At 49.9% G+C, this 18,502-nt stretch overlaps 1 protein-coding gene across 1 annotated transcript in view; it reads left to right on the plus strand.

Moving 5' to 3' along the window:
- The first annotated feature begins 217 nt into the window (after nucleotides 1-217).
- LOC142486125 (protein brambleberry-like) overlaps nucleotides 218-18,502 on the plus strand; it is a 30,362-nt gene continuing 12,077 nt past the window's right edge. The window contains exons 1-6 of the mRNA XM_075584801.1: nucleotides 218-378; nucleotides 5,852-6,139; nucleotides 7,196-7,324; nucleotides 15,242-15,427; nucleotides 16,527-16,749; nucleotides 17,954-18,070. Coding sequence (XP_075440916.1) covers nucleotides 5,891-6,139; nucleotides 7,196-7,324; nucleotides 15,242-15,427; nucleotides 16,527-16,749; nucleotides 17,954-18,070 — 904 coding nt within the window. The 5' untranslated portion in view covers nucleotides 218-378; nucleotides 5,852-5,890. The remainder of the gene's footprint in view (nucleotides 379-5,851; nucleotides 6,140-7,195; nucleotides 7,325-15,241; nucleotides 15,428-16,526; nucleotides 16,750-17,953; nucleotides 18,071-18,502) is intronic.

Below are 18,502 nucleotides of genomic sequence, written 5' to 3' on the forward strand. Positions count from 1 at the left end.
GTCAGCCCATGCACCTCACTCCCCGTCAGCCCCATGTATTCAACCCCCCCATGTCTACCCAGCCCCATGTCAGTCCCATGTATTCAACAGCCCCATGTCAGTCCCATGTATTCGTCACCCCCCATGTCCCACCCCCCATATCCCCCACCCCATGTCCCCCACCTTGCTATGAGCTGTACTGATCCTGCTGGTCTCTGCCACTTTAAGGATTCTTCCTGATCGGCTACACCACGTGGAGCAGCTCGGCAGAGGGCGGGGCGATCAAACAGCTTCGCCACACCCCTCCGGGCGATTGGCTGCCTGTGGATGACGTCACATAGGCGATCTTATATGAGTTCCCGGGACCTTTAAACTCCACGTGGTTACCTCGGAGAGCAGGTGAGCGCGTCACGTGACGTGTATAGTGCTGGATTATTATTACTACACATGCAGCCTGGACAAGCACGTTCTGTGTCTTATAACCGCATATTTATATTTATTTTGTGTATTCTTTTGTCATCTTTGCCTGTTTGATATGATTTCCTTTTAAATGTAAAAATATAGGTAGTGATACCTTTTATTTGACAAAAAAAGCTAACAGTACTTTTTTTTTTTTTCTCCTTTATAAACTTTTTTTTTACATTAATATTAAATGGACTGATGGCTAAGATCCTTATTTTTGCTAAGTGCTGTACATAGAATTTTGCAGCCACCGTTGCCTTCTGTGCCGTGCGTCCGCACGCTGAGCGAACAGACCGCCTTAGGCCTCGGCCATGTTACGTGCTTGCTGGCGGGAGCGCGCCTTTAGTAGGGGCTCACCTGCGCTTCCGCGCGCTTGCGGAAGCGCAGGTCTTAGGGAAATGTAAAATTCCCCCGCTTGCCGGGGACAGGCCGGTCACGTGAGCGGTTCGCCCAATGAGGGCGAACCAGCTCCGTGACGTCACTGGCCCGCCCCCGGCCAGTGACGCGCCCGCCCCCGGCAGGCCCGCTGATGGCGCGTGCGGTAAGCAACCGCAAGGCCAGGGAAAGCACCCGCTTTCCCTGAGCCTCCGCGCGCCTCAGCGAGCCAGCAGGGAGCATGGACTCAGCCTAAAAGCAGTGATCGCTTCCATGCGGTGTGCGGGCGGAAGCGGGCTCGCGATTTCTCAGCGCGACAGACAGGTCACGGGAGCGGTTCACCCAATGAGGGCGAACCAACTCCTTGACGTCACTAGGAACGCCCCCCACGGCCTGCCCACCCACCATGGCCAGGGAAAGCACCCGCTTTCCCGCAGCCTCCGTCGCGCCTCCGCACGGGCGAAGGCGCCATGGCCCCAGCCTTACTGAACTGCAGCTGAAATTCTCTTGCTGTTTCTCGCATTCGGTATCTTGCGGTCTAATACGCGTTGTACGTAATGTTGCATGGCTGATTACTTTCCCATTATTGCACCTATGTTAGACTGCACCTCTGATCCCCGTTAAAGGTCACAGGGTGCAAATAAACGCTGGTCTCTTTGCCGTCATAGAATTGAATACCGTGTTAAAGAAACCGCATGCAGGCCGGTGTAAGGTGTACTTTCCATCGGAGCACTATTCTACGTTTGGGATGGGAACTCATCCCCTTGTGTTCAGGCCAATTTCAGAGGAGGTTTAGTTTGGGAGCTGCGGGATCCTTCAGTTATTAGGAATTCATGTTGGTCATTCTGTATTTGGATTATCAGTTGACCCTTTTTCACAGTTCGAGTATATGAAAATTGGCTGTACATTTGTAATCTGGTTCTCCCCATTATTTTTGGAAGTATTTGTTGCTTCCAATCTACATTTAAACCATATATTTTTTGAATTCACTATTTTATTTTTGCAGTCCCTCTCACGTGGCTGTTTTTATGCTGCAATGCTCTGCTTGTGGTTTGAGTTTTTGGGTTGGGAAACGTACCGTTTGTAGCTGAAGGGCGGCGAGTGACAGATGTTTCTCAAAGTAGATTTATGCCTCGGCAAGAATTGGGATAAATAGTACAGCTCTGTCCTCGTGTGATGAAGACAAACCAGGGGTGGCCAACTTCAGTCCTCAAGGGCAACCAACAGGCCAGGTTTTAAGAATATCCCTGCTTCAGCACAGGTGGCTCAATCAGTGGCTGTCAATGACTGCACCACCTGTGCTGAAGCAGGTATATCCTGACAATCTGACCTGTTGGTGACCCTTGAGAACTGAAGTTGCCACCACCAGGGCTTCGCAAACTTCTGTTTGTGCCCCCCTGCATGCTCTCCCACCCCCTCACCCCCTTATCTGCTCTCTGGAATGGGTGGCGCAATTTGATGCCACGTTGTCATGGCGACGTGTCGCAGGAGAGCAGGTAAGAGGGAGTTAGAAGCCTCGCGCATTCCCCTGGCATTTAATTTAAATGTTCTGGGAAAGAGTGGGGGGGGTCTCTGTAAGCGCCGCTCCCCCTCACAAAATCTCAGCGCCCCGCACCCCCCCCAGTTTGCGCACCACTGGTCTAGACGATGAATCGCTCCTAAAGTGTGTTACTTGTAAAAACCCCAGTATCCGCACGTCGTCGTCACTCCTGCATAGTTACTTTCCCCGCGCCTTGGCTGTATTTTCAGCCCCCACTTTCCTGCTCTTTTCCTTCTGTACCACGGTGTAGGGGCTGGGTGTGCCGGTGTGCCAGTGTAGGGGGCTGGGTGTACCGATGTGCGTAGGGGGCTGGGTGTGCGTAGGGGGCTGGGTGTGCGTAGGGGGCTGGGTGTGCCGGTGTGACGGAGTAGGGGGCTGGGTGTGCCGGTGTAGGGGGCTGGGTGTGCCGGTGTAGGGGGCAGGGTCTGCTGGTGTGCCAGTGTAGGGGGCTGGGTTTGCCGGTGTGCCGGTGTAGGGGGCTGGGTGTGCCGGTGTGCCGGTGTAGGGGGCAGGGTGTGCCGGTGTACCAGTGTAGGGGGCAGGGTGTGCCGGTGTGCCAGTGTAGGGGGCTGGGTGTGCCGGTGTGTCAGTGTAGGGGGCAGGGTGTGCCGGTGTAGGGGGCTGGGTGTGCCGGTGTGCCAGTGTAGGGGGCTGGGTGTGCCGGTGTAGGGGGCTGGGTGTGCCGGTGTGCCAGTGTAGGGGGCTGGGTGTGCCAGTGTAGGGGGCTGTGTGTGCCGGTGTGCCAGTGTAGGGGGCTGGGTGTGCCGGTGTAGGGGGCTGGGTGTGCCGGTGTAGGGGGCTGGGTGTGCCGGTGTAGGGGGCTGGGTGTGCCGGTGTAGGGGGCTGGGTGTGCCGGTGTAGGGGGCTGGGTGTGCCGGTGTAGGGGGCAGGGTCTGCCGGTGTGCCGGTGTGCCAGTGTAGGGGGCTGGGTTTGCCGGTGTGCCGGTGTAGGGGGCTGGGTGTGCCGGTGTGCCGGTGTAGGGGGCAGGGTGTGCCGGTGTACCAGTGTAGGGGGCAGGGTGTGCCGGTGTGCCAGTGTAGGGGGCTGGGTGTGCCGGTGTGCCAGTGTAGGGGGCTGGGTGTGCCGGTGTAGGGGGCTGGGTGTGCCGGTGTGCCAGTGTAGGGGGCTGGGTGTGCCAGTGTAGGGGGCTGTGTGTGCCGGTGTGCCAGTGTAGGGGGCTGGGTGTGCCGGTGTAGGGGGCTGGGTGTGCCGGTGTAGGGGGCTGGGTGTGCCGGTGTAGGGGGCTGGGTGTGCCGGTGTAGGGGGCTGGGTGTGCCGGTGTAGGGGGCTGGGTGTGCCGGTGTAGGGGGCTGGGTGTGCCGGTGTAGGGGGCTGGGTGTGCCGGTGTAGGGGGCTGGGTGTGCCGGTGTAGGGGGCTGGGTGTGCCGGTGTAGGGGGCTGGGTGTGCCGGTGTAGGGGGCTGGGTGTGCCGGTGTAGGGGGCTGGGTGTGCCGGTGTGCCAGTGTAGGGGGCTGGGTGTGCCGGTGTAGGGGGCTGGGTGTGCCGGTGTAGGGGGCTGGGTGTGCCGGTGTGCCAGTGTAGGGGGCTGGGTGTGCCGGTGTAGGGGGCTGGGTGTGCCGGTGTAGGGGGCTGGGTGTGCCGGTGTAGGGGGCTGGGTGTGCCGGTGTAGGGGGCTGGGTGTGCCAGTGTAGGGGGCTGGGTGTGCCAGTGTAGGGGGCTCGGTGTGCCGGTGTAGGGGGCTGGGTGTGCCGGTGTGCAAGTGTAGGGGGCTGGGTGTGCCGGTGTAGGGGGCTGGGTGTGCCGGTGTGCCAGTGTAGGGGGCTGGGTGTGCCGGTGTAGGGGGCTGGGTGTGCCGGTGTAGGGGGCTGGGTGTGCCGGTGTAGGGGGCTGGGTGTGCCGGTGTAGGGGGCTGGGTGTGCCGGTGTAGGGGGCTGGGTGTGCCGGTGTAGGGGGCTGGGTGTGCCGGTGTGCCAGTGTAGGGGGCTTGGTCGGTCGTGTTTGTGTTTAGCAGGTTGGGGCGGGTCAAGGTAATCCGCTTGCAAACCTTTTGTCTTCAGACAAGGTCAATTCGGCTGTAAGCGTTTATGCAGCCGTTTCCCTAGATCCCATTCTGCATTAAAACATTAACCCATCCCTTGCTGGTTCATGTTTGCACACACATATTACTCTCTTACGTAGGACATTGTTCCCCCAGATAGCAACGTATTGCTGTATAACTCCGAACATCGCAGATCTCCCATCGGATTCAATGGCACGGCTAAATATATCTGAAATATTTCACTGTCGCACTTTACCTTCCTGGTTGTACAATTAGCCTCCATTTATCTTTAAATATCCCACTTGTATTTCATTGCAGGGCAGCGTGTTGCAGGCAGGGGGCGATGTGTGATCATCCCCAGCAGACAGAATGATCCGGGGGCGGGCGGGAAGAAAGATCCAGCGGTTCTTATAAAGTTGAAAACCTCCAGATCGTAATTACATGGGTTTGCCAATTACTCAGAACTGTGTATTTTTCACTTGCAGACGCGCCCCCTGTCCCCTGTCCCCCGTCCCCCGTCTCCCGTCTCCACAGAAGGGCCGAGTCTCGGTTTCAGCAGCCAATCAGTGTAAGCGTCTGGACATTGATTGGCTGCTGAAATTGACGTCGCGCTGCTTCAGCCGGAGATCACAGATTGAAAAGACTCCCGCGACTGCAGCAGCGTCGACGCCGCACTTTGCAGCCAATGGTAGTTTTAATACTGAACACTACCATTGTCCGCCAGGCATCTGTGACGAGCGGGCGCATGCAAGCGGGCGCACGGCGTGTAGTGCGCTGTGTGAGCGGGGCCTAAGAAGACGGGTGTGGATATGTTTGTTGCGGTCGGATCTTTTTGCCTTTATCCACTGACCTTCTTATTAAAGAAAAATGCAATCGCGCTCTGGCTTGTACATGCAGATAAAACCGCTCGGATCATTGTGTCAAACATTTCTTAATATCCTGGATCTTCCCGTTCTTGGTGTAGTAAGAATTTGCCCCTGTCTGGTTACCCTGAGATGGCGTCACGAGGAACAGATTGACACAAACGATTTCTTTGGCGTCAGACTGATCACTGTGTAACTGTTTAACGTACAGAATGGTTCTGTCCGAAGGTAGTTTTGGAGCCGAGGGGGGCGTGAAGATACGGCACCACTTCTTGTAGCTCCGTTGTTACATTTATTAAGCGTCGTATGTCTAATGCTGATAGTTGCTGAGCATAAACTGAAAGCCGCTTTAAACCCGGTGTGGCTTTAATGCAGAATAAAGGAAGAAAACGTATCTCGCTGTAATCTGCCGTGTGACGCATCCTGACATTCCCCAAATCTAAGAGCATTGACATGGAATTGACGCATTGACGCATTGACGCAGCATGAAAATGACTTTGTTCATGTTTTGTTCCCAAATGGCCGTGGCACACAGACCTCGCAGTGACTCGTACACTCTCCGTTCCTGTGCCCTGTGAATGAGAAACGGCGGGACTGACACGTTACGGGTTGTTCTTTTCCTTATTTCTCAGGTCGCTTTGTGCCAGGGCCGTACGATATTCTCTCTGAAGATGCTGACCCGGAGCTGGACCCTCTTCCTACTTCCCTCTCTCCTGTCTCTTCCTGCCTCTGCGTTTTTCGGCTGGTTTAACCGCAAGGCGTCCACGGGCCGCGCCTCTGGCGTGCAAGCCGAACCCACCCCAGCTCCTGATCCCAAGTCCCTGCCCGGCGCGCCCTTTGAGATGGCCACAGTGGACGAGAAGTTCCTGGCAGAAGCAAGGCATCTGGACCTCTCCCCGCTGGACAGCTGCCATTACAAGGTGGGGAGGAGCACGATCACTCTGTGGTGTTTAATAAATATATTTAAATAAACAAAGTTGTGTTTTAACACACAATATATCTACAGTATAAACGTTGTTTTTTTTTGAAGAACTTTCCTCCTTGTGAGAGGGCTGTGGGTGTTCTGTATCCCAGCACAATGCCTTTAGTTTGGTGACTTTTTGCCACACTATATAATAAAACCCCCCATCTTTTTATAGGCAGGCTACTCGCTATTGCAAACGTATTTGCAAAATGATAATATTCAAAATTGATACCCAAAATAAGAGGCCAAGAAAAGGTCATTTGTAACAGTGGTTGTAGTAGGGGCTGCGGTGTATTGAGATCACCTACAAATTCTTCTAGGTCCAACTTCTCTTGCAGCAAAAGATGAGGGTACATGAGCTGGGCGCAGGTAGGAGGGTAAGCAGCTGTAATTCTGCTGCCGTGAATAACTTTCCTTTTCCTCTAGGCGTAGAACATGCAAAGCTGCATTAACGAATCAGTTCTGTAACTCCTCCCCTTGCGCTTACTCCTCCCACAAAGCTTTCTGTTTTTCCGGAAGGCTTAACTGGATCATAAAATAGCATATATTTGTGTGTGTATTCTGAACAATGTCATTTTGGAAATGAGGGGGGGGGGGGGTGAGGGGGGCTGCTCGAAGTATCAAATTAGCAGGGGTGTAGCATCTATAAGTGCATGAAATTCCATGTGTCTGTATATAAATCTGGCTGATGTGTACCTGTTTGGTATATACAATGATCACCCAGAGTTGGTCTGTACAGACTGTTATTCTGTGTGTGTGTCAATGGGTTGGTGAGTTTGTGCAGTGGTTAAAGAGCATAAATGGCAGAGGCCCCATTAACCCTCTCCCTGCCAGAGGGGATTGTTACGCATCATACATTTGTTTCCGGGCTCGCTCCCCAGATCGGCTGCACATCATTTAAAGTGAGTTTTGGTTATTGCTGTGTGTATTCCTGACACGCTGGCACACGGACCAGTGCACACCTGACATCTGGTAGCTGTATATTGATGGCCTGTCATTCTTTTATTGGCAGGTTGTGAGCCAGCTGAGAACCTCCTGTACGGACATGTCTGAAGAGGAGATCTCAAAGCTGGGGGTGTCCCTGTTTAACTGCCAGGCGGAAGTGGAGGGGCGCAGATCTTACCCTTGCACTGAAGACATGGTAAGCACGTTCCCATACAGGAGCGGAGGTGCCATGCCCTTGCTCTTAGGGACAGTGTAGTCTGGTGCATGGGAAACACTAATGGGCCTTCAAGCACAGCCTGGAAAACAGGAGGGCCAGGGTTCATATCCTAAAACAAATGTATTGAAGTGGTTTATATGTACATGATGGAAGCATTGCTCAGAAAAAGGATAACCTGTTACTTTACTGCACACGGCATTAGCTGTTCTAGCATTTCTCTGCTGCATTGGGCCTTGGCCATGTTACGCGCGCTCCCGCTCAGCACTGAGCCCCTACAGCCGCAATTAGAGCGGCTTTAGTAGGGGCTCACCTGCGCTTTCGCAAGCGCGCGTAAGCGCAGGTCTTAGGGGAATTTAAAATTCCCCCGCTTGCCGGCGCGACAGGCCGGTCACGTGAGCGGTTCGCCCAATGAGTGCCAGTGACGCGCCCGCCCCCGGCCCGCCCCCTGACGGCCTGCTGACAGCGCTTGCGGTAAACAACCGCAAGGCCAGGGAAAGCACCCGCTTTCCCTGCGCCTCAGCGCGCCTCCACACGCCAGCAGGGAGCCTGGCCGAGGCCTTACACAGCTTGTGCAGCTGAGCTTGGATCAAGTACACCATCGCAGGACTTACTCACACAACTGTTAATTTGGCAGCATACGGTGAGGGAAATGCTCCTTCTGGGCAGGACATGATATCCCTGACTCTGGTATTATAGGTGGGAATTTCTCCACCTTGGTGCACTCTGGGCCATTTAAAGACCACCCATTGGAGGATGTGTGGGAGATTAGTTTTTAGGCTTATTGGCGGCCTCGGCTCTCGCTGGCTGGCAGTTTATCCTGGAGCACAGGCATTGCAGTACTGCCTGGCTGCCTTCATTATGAGGATGGGATTCCCAGTTTGGGGCCAGTAGCATCTGCCAATTGGGCAGCTTGGTTGCCATTTGTCACGGGAGAGATTAGGACTTTTAACACTTTTATACCGAGATCATTCACTAGGCAAAACAAGGAAGTGGAATAAAATTGAGTTTATTCGGGTAAACCCGCGTACACACAATGAATATACGAAATACACACTTACTGGGGGTCAAAAGTAGGCTAAAATAGGTGCAGGGCGCCTGCTTCGGAAGGCTTACCCTGACCGGGATATCCACCCAGGCTTCCTGGTCCTCTTTCTGGCTAGAAACTCTAACCGCAACTGCTACGTTCTAAAATCAGAACTTGGACCTCGCGTCTCACTTGGCCTCAGCACACCAGGCTTTCTTAGCTCCAAAAATGAAGCCGGTTACTCTATTTGCAACAGAGCAACTTTGAAAAGCCCACTTTTGCATCACCGGCCCTAGTCACAGGATCGTCTGGTTCTCTGACTGGGGTATCCCCTTATATACACACCGCTGCGCTATCCCCAGCATGGAAGTATGAGGAGCGACCAATCAGCGTGGGAATTCCCTCCCTCTAGCCAATAGGAACAGTGGCTCATCCTTTGGCTGACGTCAGAGGAGGGGCGTGCCAAGCCAGCTCGGGATGCCGGATGGGCGGGACATATGGATTGACCAATGGGAAACTGGTCTACAGTCTGCGGCTTCCCCCCAGTCCACCCATTGCCACCTACTGGGCAGGCTCCACTGAGTCTGGCAGACCAGAGGGTCCTCCCCGCAGGTGGTCTCTGTTCTCCAGACCCAGTACTCCGCCCTGCCCCGGCCACATAGCACCCCGACACCTCTCAACATCCCGTCTCCTCTTTGAACTACGGACTCTATGCAGACATCCTGGCGCCTAGGTAGATGCCCGGGCTGACTGCATAGAGCCTTATCCATATAGTATAAAACATACTTTAATAAAGTATAGACCTTGGGGAACCTCATACCTGTCCGGGAAATGAGTCTGGGATATCTGGGCTTGAAAACCAGGATTCTGAGAGACACTGGAGAGCCCCGGTGTTACTCGCCCCACATACCCGCAAATCATGCCTGCACGTCGGGGAGAATTACTGGACCTCCGGTAACTTCGTCCCCCGAACTCCTGCAAACAAAAGGAATACTTTTTGACCCAAATATCCCACCTAAAACTTACACTACCAAAACCTCATGTCTCTTGGACACCGGGAACCCCAAAAGCCCCTAAACAGGTCAGATTTTCCCTATATTTAACATTGGGATCATGGAGTCTAGAACTTGGTCCCTAGAACTTGCTGGCTGGACACAGATTTCTCATAGTTTCATTAGACTTCCATAACCCACCACATCTTTATGTATAGACGCGTACCCGCAAATTATACACAGTTTGCGGGTAACATAACACTACTACCGGTAACTCCGGTCAGCAATACTTTATACAGTTTTTAACCCTAGTTGCTCCCCAATGTCCACCCTTAATCTCCTGCTCCCAAAGTCCCTGTCCTGCAGCTATTTCCTAACAGGGACCCTAGCTTACATTCCTGCAGGGGACCGCAAAATGGGCACAGAGACAGGGAAACACACCAAGGCGCAGAACTAGACTCAAGAGCTGACACTTCAGCCCTTGACATATGGTTTTTATGGGCCAGCCGTCTGGGCTTGACCTTTATTAATGAATGCCGGCTACCCCCTACTGTCACACCATTATACCGCCCTTTGCTGCCAGCGTCCCTTTGGAGGCTGCTGACTTCTCCACGCAGACGTTTGGGTGGTCGGGACTGCCTTGGTGTTTGGAAAACCTGCACCAGAAATTCCTAAGGGGATGTCTGGATGATCTTTGCTTTCTAAACCCTTCAGTACAGACTTGCCCAAGTCCTACGGCAGGCTGCTTCCTTGTTGGGATGCTAAAATAGTCTTGTAGGGCTCAGAGGGAAGTGATGAACCCCAAGAGGGATCCCCCTCAAACACATGGTCTCTCTGGTATCTAGTGTTGTAAACTGTTACCCAAAGAACAATCCAGAATGATGTCATTAATATTTATTGCAAAAAATAGTGTCCGTGTCCGTGGCATACATCTCCAGCTCCCAGTACTTGAAATGTTAGGCAGCAGCTCCATTAATTCATAGAAGGTAGCTGTAATGACGGCCCCTGCCACTCCAGATTAGGGTTACCAGGCGGCTTCTCAAAAAAATACTGGACACAACGGGGAAAGGTGCAACGCGCTCAAAAAAATCAGTGGGGAGGTGTTATTTATACATTCTCACACAGTTACGTAATTCTTTCTAAATTTCACTCCACGTATGCACCAATTTACACGATTTCATATTCTATTTCGTAAAAAATTCTAGGAGAGGTTTCGGGATTGAGCGCCCTCCCAGCATGGTGTACGAAAGAGAATATGAAATCGTGTAAATTGGTGCCTACGTGGAGTGAAATTTAGAAAGAATTACGTAACGGTGTGAGAATGTATAAATAACACACCTCCCCACTGACTGAGCGCGTCGCATTTTTCACCGTTATGTCCAGTATTTTTGGAAAAGCCGCCTGGCCGCCCTAATCTGGACTGACAGGGAAATATCCCCACTCCGATCAAATCTGTGTATCTATTCCCAAGCCGGTATTTATAATGCGCCAACATATTCCATAGCGCTGTACAACAGGGTTGGTGGTCGAAAAACAATAAGTAACCGACACAAACATTATTACAGGCGGCTAGGAGGGCCCTGTCCCAGGGGCAAGGGAAGGTTGATGCGTTTCTGATAGTTGCGTGTTAACTGAAGGAGTTGGCGGTTGGGAAGAAGTGGGATTATGCGGAGGTAGAGCTGGGAGCAGGATGATATGCGTCTGAAATACTTTACCTAAACCAATAAATGCTGTAATATCGCCAAACGGTGAAAACCTTTTGGGGCGACTCAAGTGTTACGTCCCAGAGATTCTTTGGTAGAATTTATTTATTTATAAAACGTTTTACCAGGAACTAATACGTTGAGTTACCTCTCGTTTTCAAGTATGTCCTGGGCATAGAGTTGAGAATGACACCGCAGCATACAGTAGCGCAGTACTGGACCTCATAGCAGACGTGGGTGCAGGGCTGATTCACTCCAGGTGCTCTTTGAAGTCTCTCTTCCTCATGCTGTTACAGCCTTTCCAAACTCGGCTTAATATGGGGAACCTACCCGAATGTTTTAGAGAATAATTGAACGTTCTGGATACTAAAATAGTAATAGCATGGTTTTTAGAGGAATAGTGTCAAACTAATCTAATTATTTTTTAATTTAAATTTTTTTTTTTAAACTAGGAATGTAGATCAATACAGCAGTTGATGTGATAAATGTAAAAAATTATGCAGAAGGCCACAGTCACATGTACCAACTAAAGGGAATTGGTCAGGGTTCTAGTATGGGCATTGTATATGGAATTTAATACCCTTGGAGATTGTCGTAGATATCTTTAAGAAAAGGTTAGACCTCCTTTTTGAGGAAGGAAGAAATGTATGTAGGGATATGTTAAAAAAAAACAAAACAAAAAAATGTGATTGCTTTTGGTGGGCGTGGCGAGGAGTTTCTTTCCCTTATGAGACATGGGAAGTGTTACTGGGTGTGTGTTTGCCTCCCTTTGAATCAATAGAACTATAGGCTGAGTATCTCGCCCGATTTAGCATTTAACCAACGTGTTGTGTATGCATGTTCACGATGGAGTTGTTGATGGGTTATCCGAGAGAAAATAACAACCGAAGTGCCTGTGATCCGCAGTTTCCAAATTGATGCCCTTCCCATCAGTCCGGCCACGGCACCTCAAGTCTGTACAGAAAGTATGGTGGTAGTAGTGGGATATTTACATAGACCTTGTAAACAAATCTAGGCAAGAGGGGAAACATGTCAAAGGTCCCTTGAAAAGAATGATAGAAATTCAGCTGAGCCGTCTTTTATGGTTCAATCTTGGGGGAAACAATGTCCTCTGCTAATGTTTCCTCAGAAAAAAACATTTAACATGGAGAAGTGAGTCGTATTTAAAGCTGCTGACCAAGCGGCCGTTTTTATTTCTTGTTTCCCTTTAATACGTGCATCAATACAATACACACAAAAAGTAATTGGCCAAGATGCCAATCGATATGTTCATATGTGATCGATCGGCAAAGATTCGGCTCGGGGTTCACTTAATGGCCGTCCGTGCAGCAGAAGACCACAGATGCAAAGTTCTGTGGGGAAGATCATGTGACCAGGCAGTCACTAGATACAACTGGTGCACTGCTAGACCGAGGGCAGGGCTCAAAAAGTGCGTGCCAGAACCTCTTTCAGAAGAGGAAGGGGATGTGACTTTTGTAGCCCATGTTCTTCTCCCCCCACCTCCCCCTCTGGGAGAAGGACTGAATTACAAGCTAGTCTGGTGCTGAGGCATACCTGCTGGTTCAGAAGAGTTGAGTGGCCGCTATGGTAAGGGGCAACAGGACAGGCTTTTGGTCTGTTACATGCGCTTCAATTCTTGTTACAACGCTTCCAGCTTCAGTGGGCTCAGGGAGTACTTGAGACTACCCCTCCTGAAGCACTTCCATACCCCATGCACACGGACTCTTATCAGAGCAGGGATATAGTACAACAGGGATTCTTTATTGTGCATCACAGCAGCTCTTATTACAGCGGGGTGCATACCTTCCAGGTTCCAGGATGATAAATAGTGAATGACCCTGATAGTATAGGCTCCCTTGGCTTAATCTGATGTTCCCAAGGCCCACAGACCTGAGGTGGGCAAGCTCATCCCGCCATGGGAGAGTCTAATAGCCCTCTGCTCAATAGCTCCTTCTGAGAGGACTGTTCTTTAGCTTCTCCAGAGCAGGACTGCTAAATTCAGAGGTGCTTCCTAGAGGAAGCAGAAGAAGCGGGCTCATGGTCTATACCTCTATTGGCTACACACAGGCCATGAGTCACTGCCACTCACAGAGCAGACAAGGGGGGGGGGGGGTTTAATGCCCGCAGGATTAACCTGTTACTCCCTGTAGCTAGCAGGAGTTGCATAACGGGCAGGAAAGAAGTGCAGATGGGAGTACCCTGTTACACTTTGTAAATGGTAGCTATAGAAACTTGCTTGTTACATTATAATACATAAAAAAAAGTCATTCAGCGTTTTATTTAAAAAAAATAAAAAAAAGTACAAGTATTTTCTCATAGTTGAGAACTGATTTAGTAAAACAAAAACACATGTAGGATATTGCTGGGTCTGCAGCTTTAAGAGAATAGTCTCTTCTATCTTCAGTCCAGGTCTTCTGTCCAATAGCTCGATTGACGGCATGTCAACTGAGGAAGCCAATTGGTCTCAATTCTGCAGAAATGGTTTACAAGAACAATTATTTTTTTAATGGTTAAGATGGGGTCACGAGGACGGTTTCATAACTTTTAGACCAATAGTGGTCTTGTCAAATCATAAGAACAAGGCCATCTTTGTAGCATCCTAATCCTTTCAATGACAACAATGTACAAGTTGGATGTGGTCAGAGCCTTGGAGACCTGCAGAAGACTCTGCATTGGGCAATCGGATATCTTTTGGTAATTTCAGACCGCTGCAAGCCGCGTACAAGGCATCATTAGATGGGTTACCAACGTATCGAGGAAGTATTTAAATCTGCAGCACTGTCACACCTGTTTTCCGTGAAGGGCCATTCCATCAGGGTCGCTGCAGCATCCCGACAGCACAAGATTCTCCAGAAATGTGTCACTCTCGCATAGCCAGCCAAAAAAGTATTTTTGTAAACGCTTTTTAAAATTCGAATTGCCTTAAACCAATCTAACATCACTAAATGAAATATTTGTGTGCTTTTGTTTCTCTGGAAAGCTATTGTAAATGTCCATTTGTATAATTTGTTCCTAGGAGGTATTGCCCCTTTTTAAGCACTGAAAGCCTTGGCTGGTGGCACATTTGGCCGGCAGGTCCTTCAAGTGGCTGTGTTTCTAGATGGTTGCTATCCGCCTGTACTCCACTCTCATGCCCCAGTGTTGTACTGTATGCTGCCACGATATTCCCATTTCTTCTGGTCATACATGGTGAGACATTTTCACCTATTTCTTTGGTTTGTGCCATTTGTCTTTTTCAGCTGTGGTATTCCAGATAAGTGTTACCTTGTCCTACCCTGGCACGGGGGAGAAGTGTCCCAGTGGTCCTTATCTGCCATTACATTCTGTTATGAAGAGTAGAGGGGCTAATACAGTAGGGAATTGTAAACCAGCTTGGAGTATGCATAAGGCTATCCTAAATACAAAAGCCAACAATCAAGAGGGGTTTAACAGAAGGGCATATGGGCAGATTAGGTGGGCCAAGTAATTCTCCTCTGCCATCATATTTTTGTCTCTGTGCTTGTGGCCATGGATGACCAGAAAAGTAAAAAAAAAAATGTTCATGGTTGGAAACCAAACACAATTCAGTTACGGTGTGAGACCCTCCAGCATGCAAAGGGCAGTACTCCCTGAGAACCCGAGGGCATCTGCTTCTCCTGTCCAGTTTCATTCTCTCCAGGCTTGGCTGTTCAAGCTCGGTAATGCAACAGTTCTAGGGAGCCCATGTATAAATGGATAGGGCACTGAACTACTGACTGCTAAGTAACATGTCGCCTCTCTGGATCCTTTAATGCAGGAATATGAAGCGGATTTGGGGAATCTGCAGCAAATCTGCTTGGTGATAAATGAAGATTACTTGCACTCATGGGACCTATCTTTTGATGGTGGAAACCAAAGGAGGGGTATATTAGGCATGATGAGGGACTATTCTGTCTTCCCTCAGAGTGCTTCAGGAAATGCATTCTCCCGACTCCCTTCATGCACTCTACTGAGCATTGGGTGTCAAATTTAGTTTATAGGAGGCTGCAACTAGCCGTAAAAGCAGTGCAGTACTCAACCAATTTGTGGCATTCTGTGCTACCTGAAGTGCTTACGGAGTGTTGATCTGTCCCTACTTTCCTTGGTGGTCAGTGGCCCCAGCTGGACCGGGCCTCTGTAACGTGGCAGGAAATAAGGTTTCTAACTTCTCATTGAACAGATGCTGGCAGAATGCACTGCGCCCATGGACCCAGACACCTGGAACGCGTATCACATCGTCAGCAACCGGGCACGCTCCGTATGCTATGCCACCCGCCAGCTCCACTTCAGGCGCCAGACGGAGCTCACCGTCAACACGCTGGTGTCCACTGCCGTGAGTCAGCTGGAGGCCATGAAACTCCTCAAGGTATTAACTGGTGTAGGATTGCCAGCGTAGAGGGCGTGTCCCACGAGAGCGGTGTGGTAGTTCTGTAATAGACATTTTTGTAATGCTATTGGTTTCCTCAAATGTGTAATACCACGTACCCAGGCAAAAAAAGTTTTGTTAATTTTTTTTTTTAAAACTAGAATTCCTTTAATGGATCCAAACATGCTAAGAACAAAGATTTAACAGATTTAAAAAAAAAAATAACTTGGAAAATCACCTAAATGAGTGATAGTGGGTGTTTTATTTACCCTTATCCCACTCTGTCCTTCTCAAAGAGCCACTAAAGATAAGGGGAGGGGGGGGAGAGGGGCTTTAACTATAAAGTCTTGAACACCGTGACATCAGACAAAAGAAGCAGCCAGAGAAAATCACCTCCGCTTACCACGTCTACAAACTAACCTTAAAAATATATACATTATATACACTATATCTTTGTCAGATTTGTGTAAGAAGACCATCAATTACCCCATTTGTGATCCCGCTAAACAGATCACTGCCATTGGCACGCTTTCGTCGTAGGGGGGATTGCCCCTTAATGCAATCGCCCTCTGAGCGAAGGTGCCCCTTTCTACCCCTTTCTTGGCACTCGCCAGCAGAATGCTTGGCACTCTACATTTTCTTCATCCTCACCTGCACCCACCTGGAGAGGTCGGGTAGGGGGGAGTCCATTGTTTGGTGGATCACAGGCATTACACACAATGACACAACTAAAGGGAGTTAAACACCTGGCCATGTAAATCTGAACATGCTCAACTCCAATCCTCAGACCCCCCCCCCCTCAACAGGACATGTTGTCTCCAGTTAACATCACCTTATTTATATGACCATTTGCTTGGGTGTGTGGCTATGAAATCCTGTTGGTGGCCCATATTGACTAAACTGGCGTACAACTGATCTAAACTACTAAGAAATTATTTATTTTATCTAGAATTATTATTTACATTTTTTTAAAGTCATGATTTAGTTCATAGTGCTGGTTTTCCCCACAAGGTGCAGTTCCCCTGGGGGCCTCTTTCTCGCTTAAGGCCATATCTAAGCAGATATGGTCAGCTAATGGATAAGTGGATGTGTTTCATAGGACGGTCAGGAGGAGCTGAAGGAGCTGACCTCAGAGTCCCTGCACAAAGTGGTGAGCAGCCAGAACGAGCTGTTAAACCAGCAGGAGCAGCTACAGAGCAATCAGGAGAAGATGGAGACATCAATCCATGGCAACCTGGAGAAGCTAGCGGAGGAGAAGGCTCTGATCGCCAGCGGGCACCACCTAGTTGCCCAGCTCATTGAGAGCATCACCAAGCAGATGGGTAGGGTCTGATTTTATGAGCCTTTTTAGAGGACAAAGGGGTCGTAAGAGGATTTGCCTTTAAGCCTTTGAGTGCCCTGAGATGAACCTACTATGTCATGGGACCTGGCAGGGCAGGGGTCCTGTGACATCATAGTGATGTCAAAACAAGCCCACTTGTTTTTCTAGGGGTGATCGCCTCCAGCGCGCCGATGGAGTGCGGAATGCGATCTACACTAATGCAGAACAGAAGGGAGAGGACTTCCTTATGTTAGTTGGTAACAGTGTGATAACGTGATTGGAGGGCCCGTACCACTCTAGTGCCTCTGCCCATCTGGCACTGAAAGGGTTATAGCAGGACATTTTTCTTTATTTTTCTTCAGCTTAAAATGGGGTAGGGGGGATGGAGGGCCCAGACCTGATTCACAGTCCTCCGGTATCCTGTTGGTTCCCAAGAGATGTTGGTTTTTAGTTTGACTCAAAACTAATATGGCCACGGGGTCATCAATAGAAGATTTCCTTCTGATGTGGCAGCTCTCTATTGGCCGCCGCAGCAAGCTGACCCCAGCGGCCATGTCTGCCGATTTTTAGTATCTTGGGAATCGGAGGACACCTGTGACTCAAAGGCATCCTCCAGTTTAGTAGAAATCTATATTTAAAGAGAAAAAATATGTTCTTTCCCCAAAACCCTGAGCTGTGGACTGCCGCCTTAAAGGACGGTAAAGAACAAAATTGCCTCGTTACAAGCTCGTAAACGTCATTTAGGGAAAGAGCCGACTCCCTCGCAATGTAGCCCCACAAATTTGTTCCAACACCTTAATCCCTATACCATATTACCTTGATTTACAAGCTTGTGTCTCCATGTTAATAGAAGGCTCCAGAGGCTTTATCTATCTGATCAATTATTGAGAATAATGTTGTTCAGGGGTGACGAACTCCAGTCCTCAAGGGCCACCAACAGACCAGGTATTGGGGATATCCCTGCCTCAGCACAGTCAACCATTGGGCTTTGACTGAGCCACCTGTGCTAAAGCAGGGATATCCCTAATACCTGGCCTGTTGGTGTCCCTTGAAGACTGGAATTGGCCACCACTGATGTAGTTTGTGCTTAATCGGACATCCTTTGACGAGGCTCACACCCACTTTTATTAACCCCGTCCTTTCTTCCACACCAGTTAGTACTTTTACCTTGGGATGCTGAGTGAATTATACTGGTTGCTTTTTAGAGAACGTGAGTAATCAGCTGGTGGAACAGGACACTGAGCTGCAGGATGGACACAAGGCAATCTTGGCCGACCTTTCAGAGGTCCGGAATCGATCCCACGAAGTCTACTCCAAAATTGGTAGGCTCACAAGATCGGTCTGCTTTCTCAGTTTGGTAAACCTAGATGTTACTTGTACTCCAAGGGCAAACAGATAGGGATTGATTGTTGGAAGGTGAACTGGAGCCTAGAAAGATAAAGGAGTTTATGGGTGTTCGATAAGGGAGCAGGTGACAAAGAGAGGAAGATGCATACGGGTAAATATCAAATGAAGACTAATCACCTCATCACCTCAGGGTGTTTAGTGAATAAGTCCCTATCGGAGAATCCTAGAACAGAGGTTATGTTCAACAGCTTAAGAGTTTAGGATCACACTGTCCATTAATTTACTTCCCATCATGCCGTGGTAATCACTTGGTCAGGTGTGAGAGCAGGAGAGTTGCAATCATAACCTTCTCTACCATTCAAGCCTTTGGATGGTCGTCTGAAACTTTGTAAACTTCACTTGCCCAG

This window comes from Ascaphus truei, unplaced genomic scaffold (assembly GCF_040206685.1).
Source record: "Ascaphus truei isolate aAscTru1 unplaced genomic scaffold, aAscTru1.hap1 HAP1_SCAFFOLD_749, whole genome shotgun sequence".
Classification (NCBI taxonomy): Eukaryota; Metazoa; Chordata; class Amphibia; order Anura; family Ascaphidae; genus Ascaphus; species Ascaphus truei.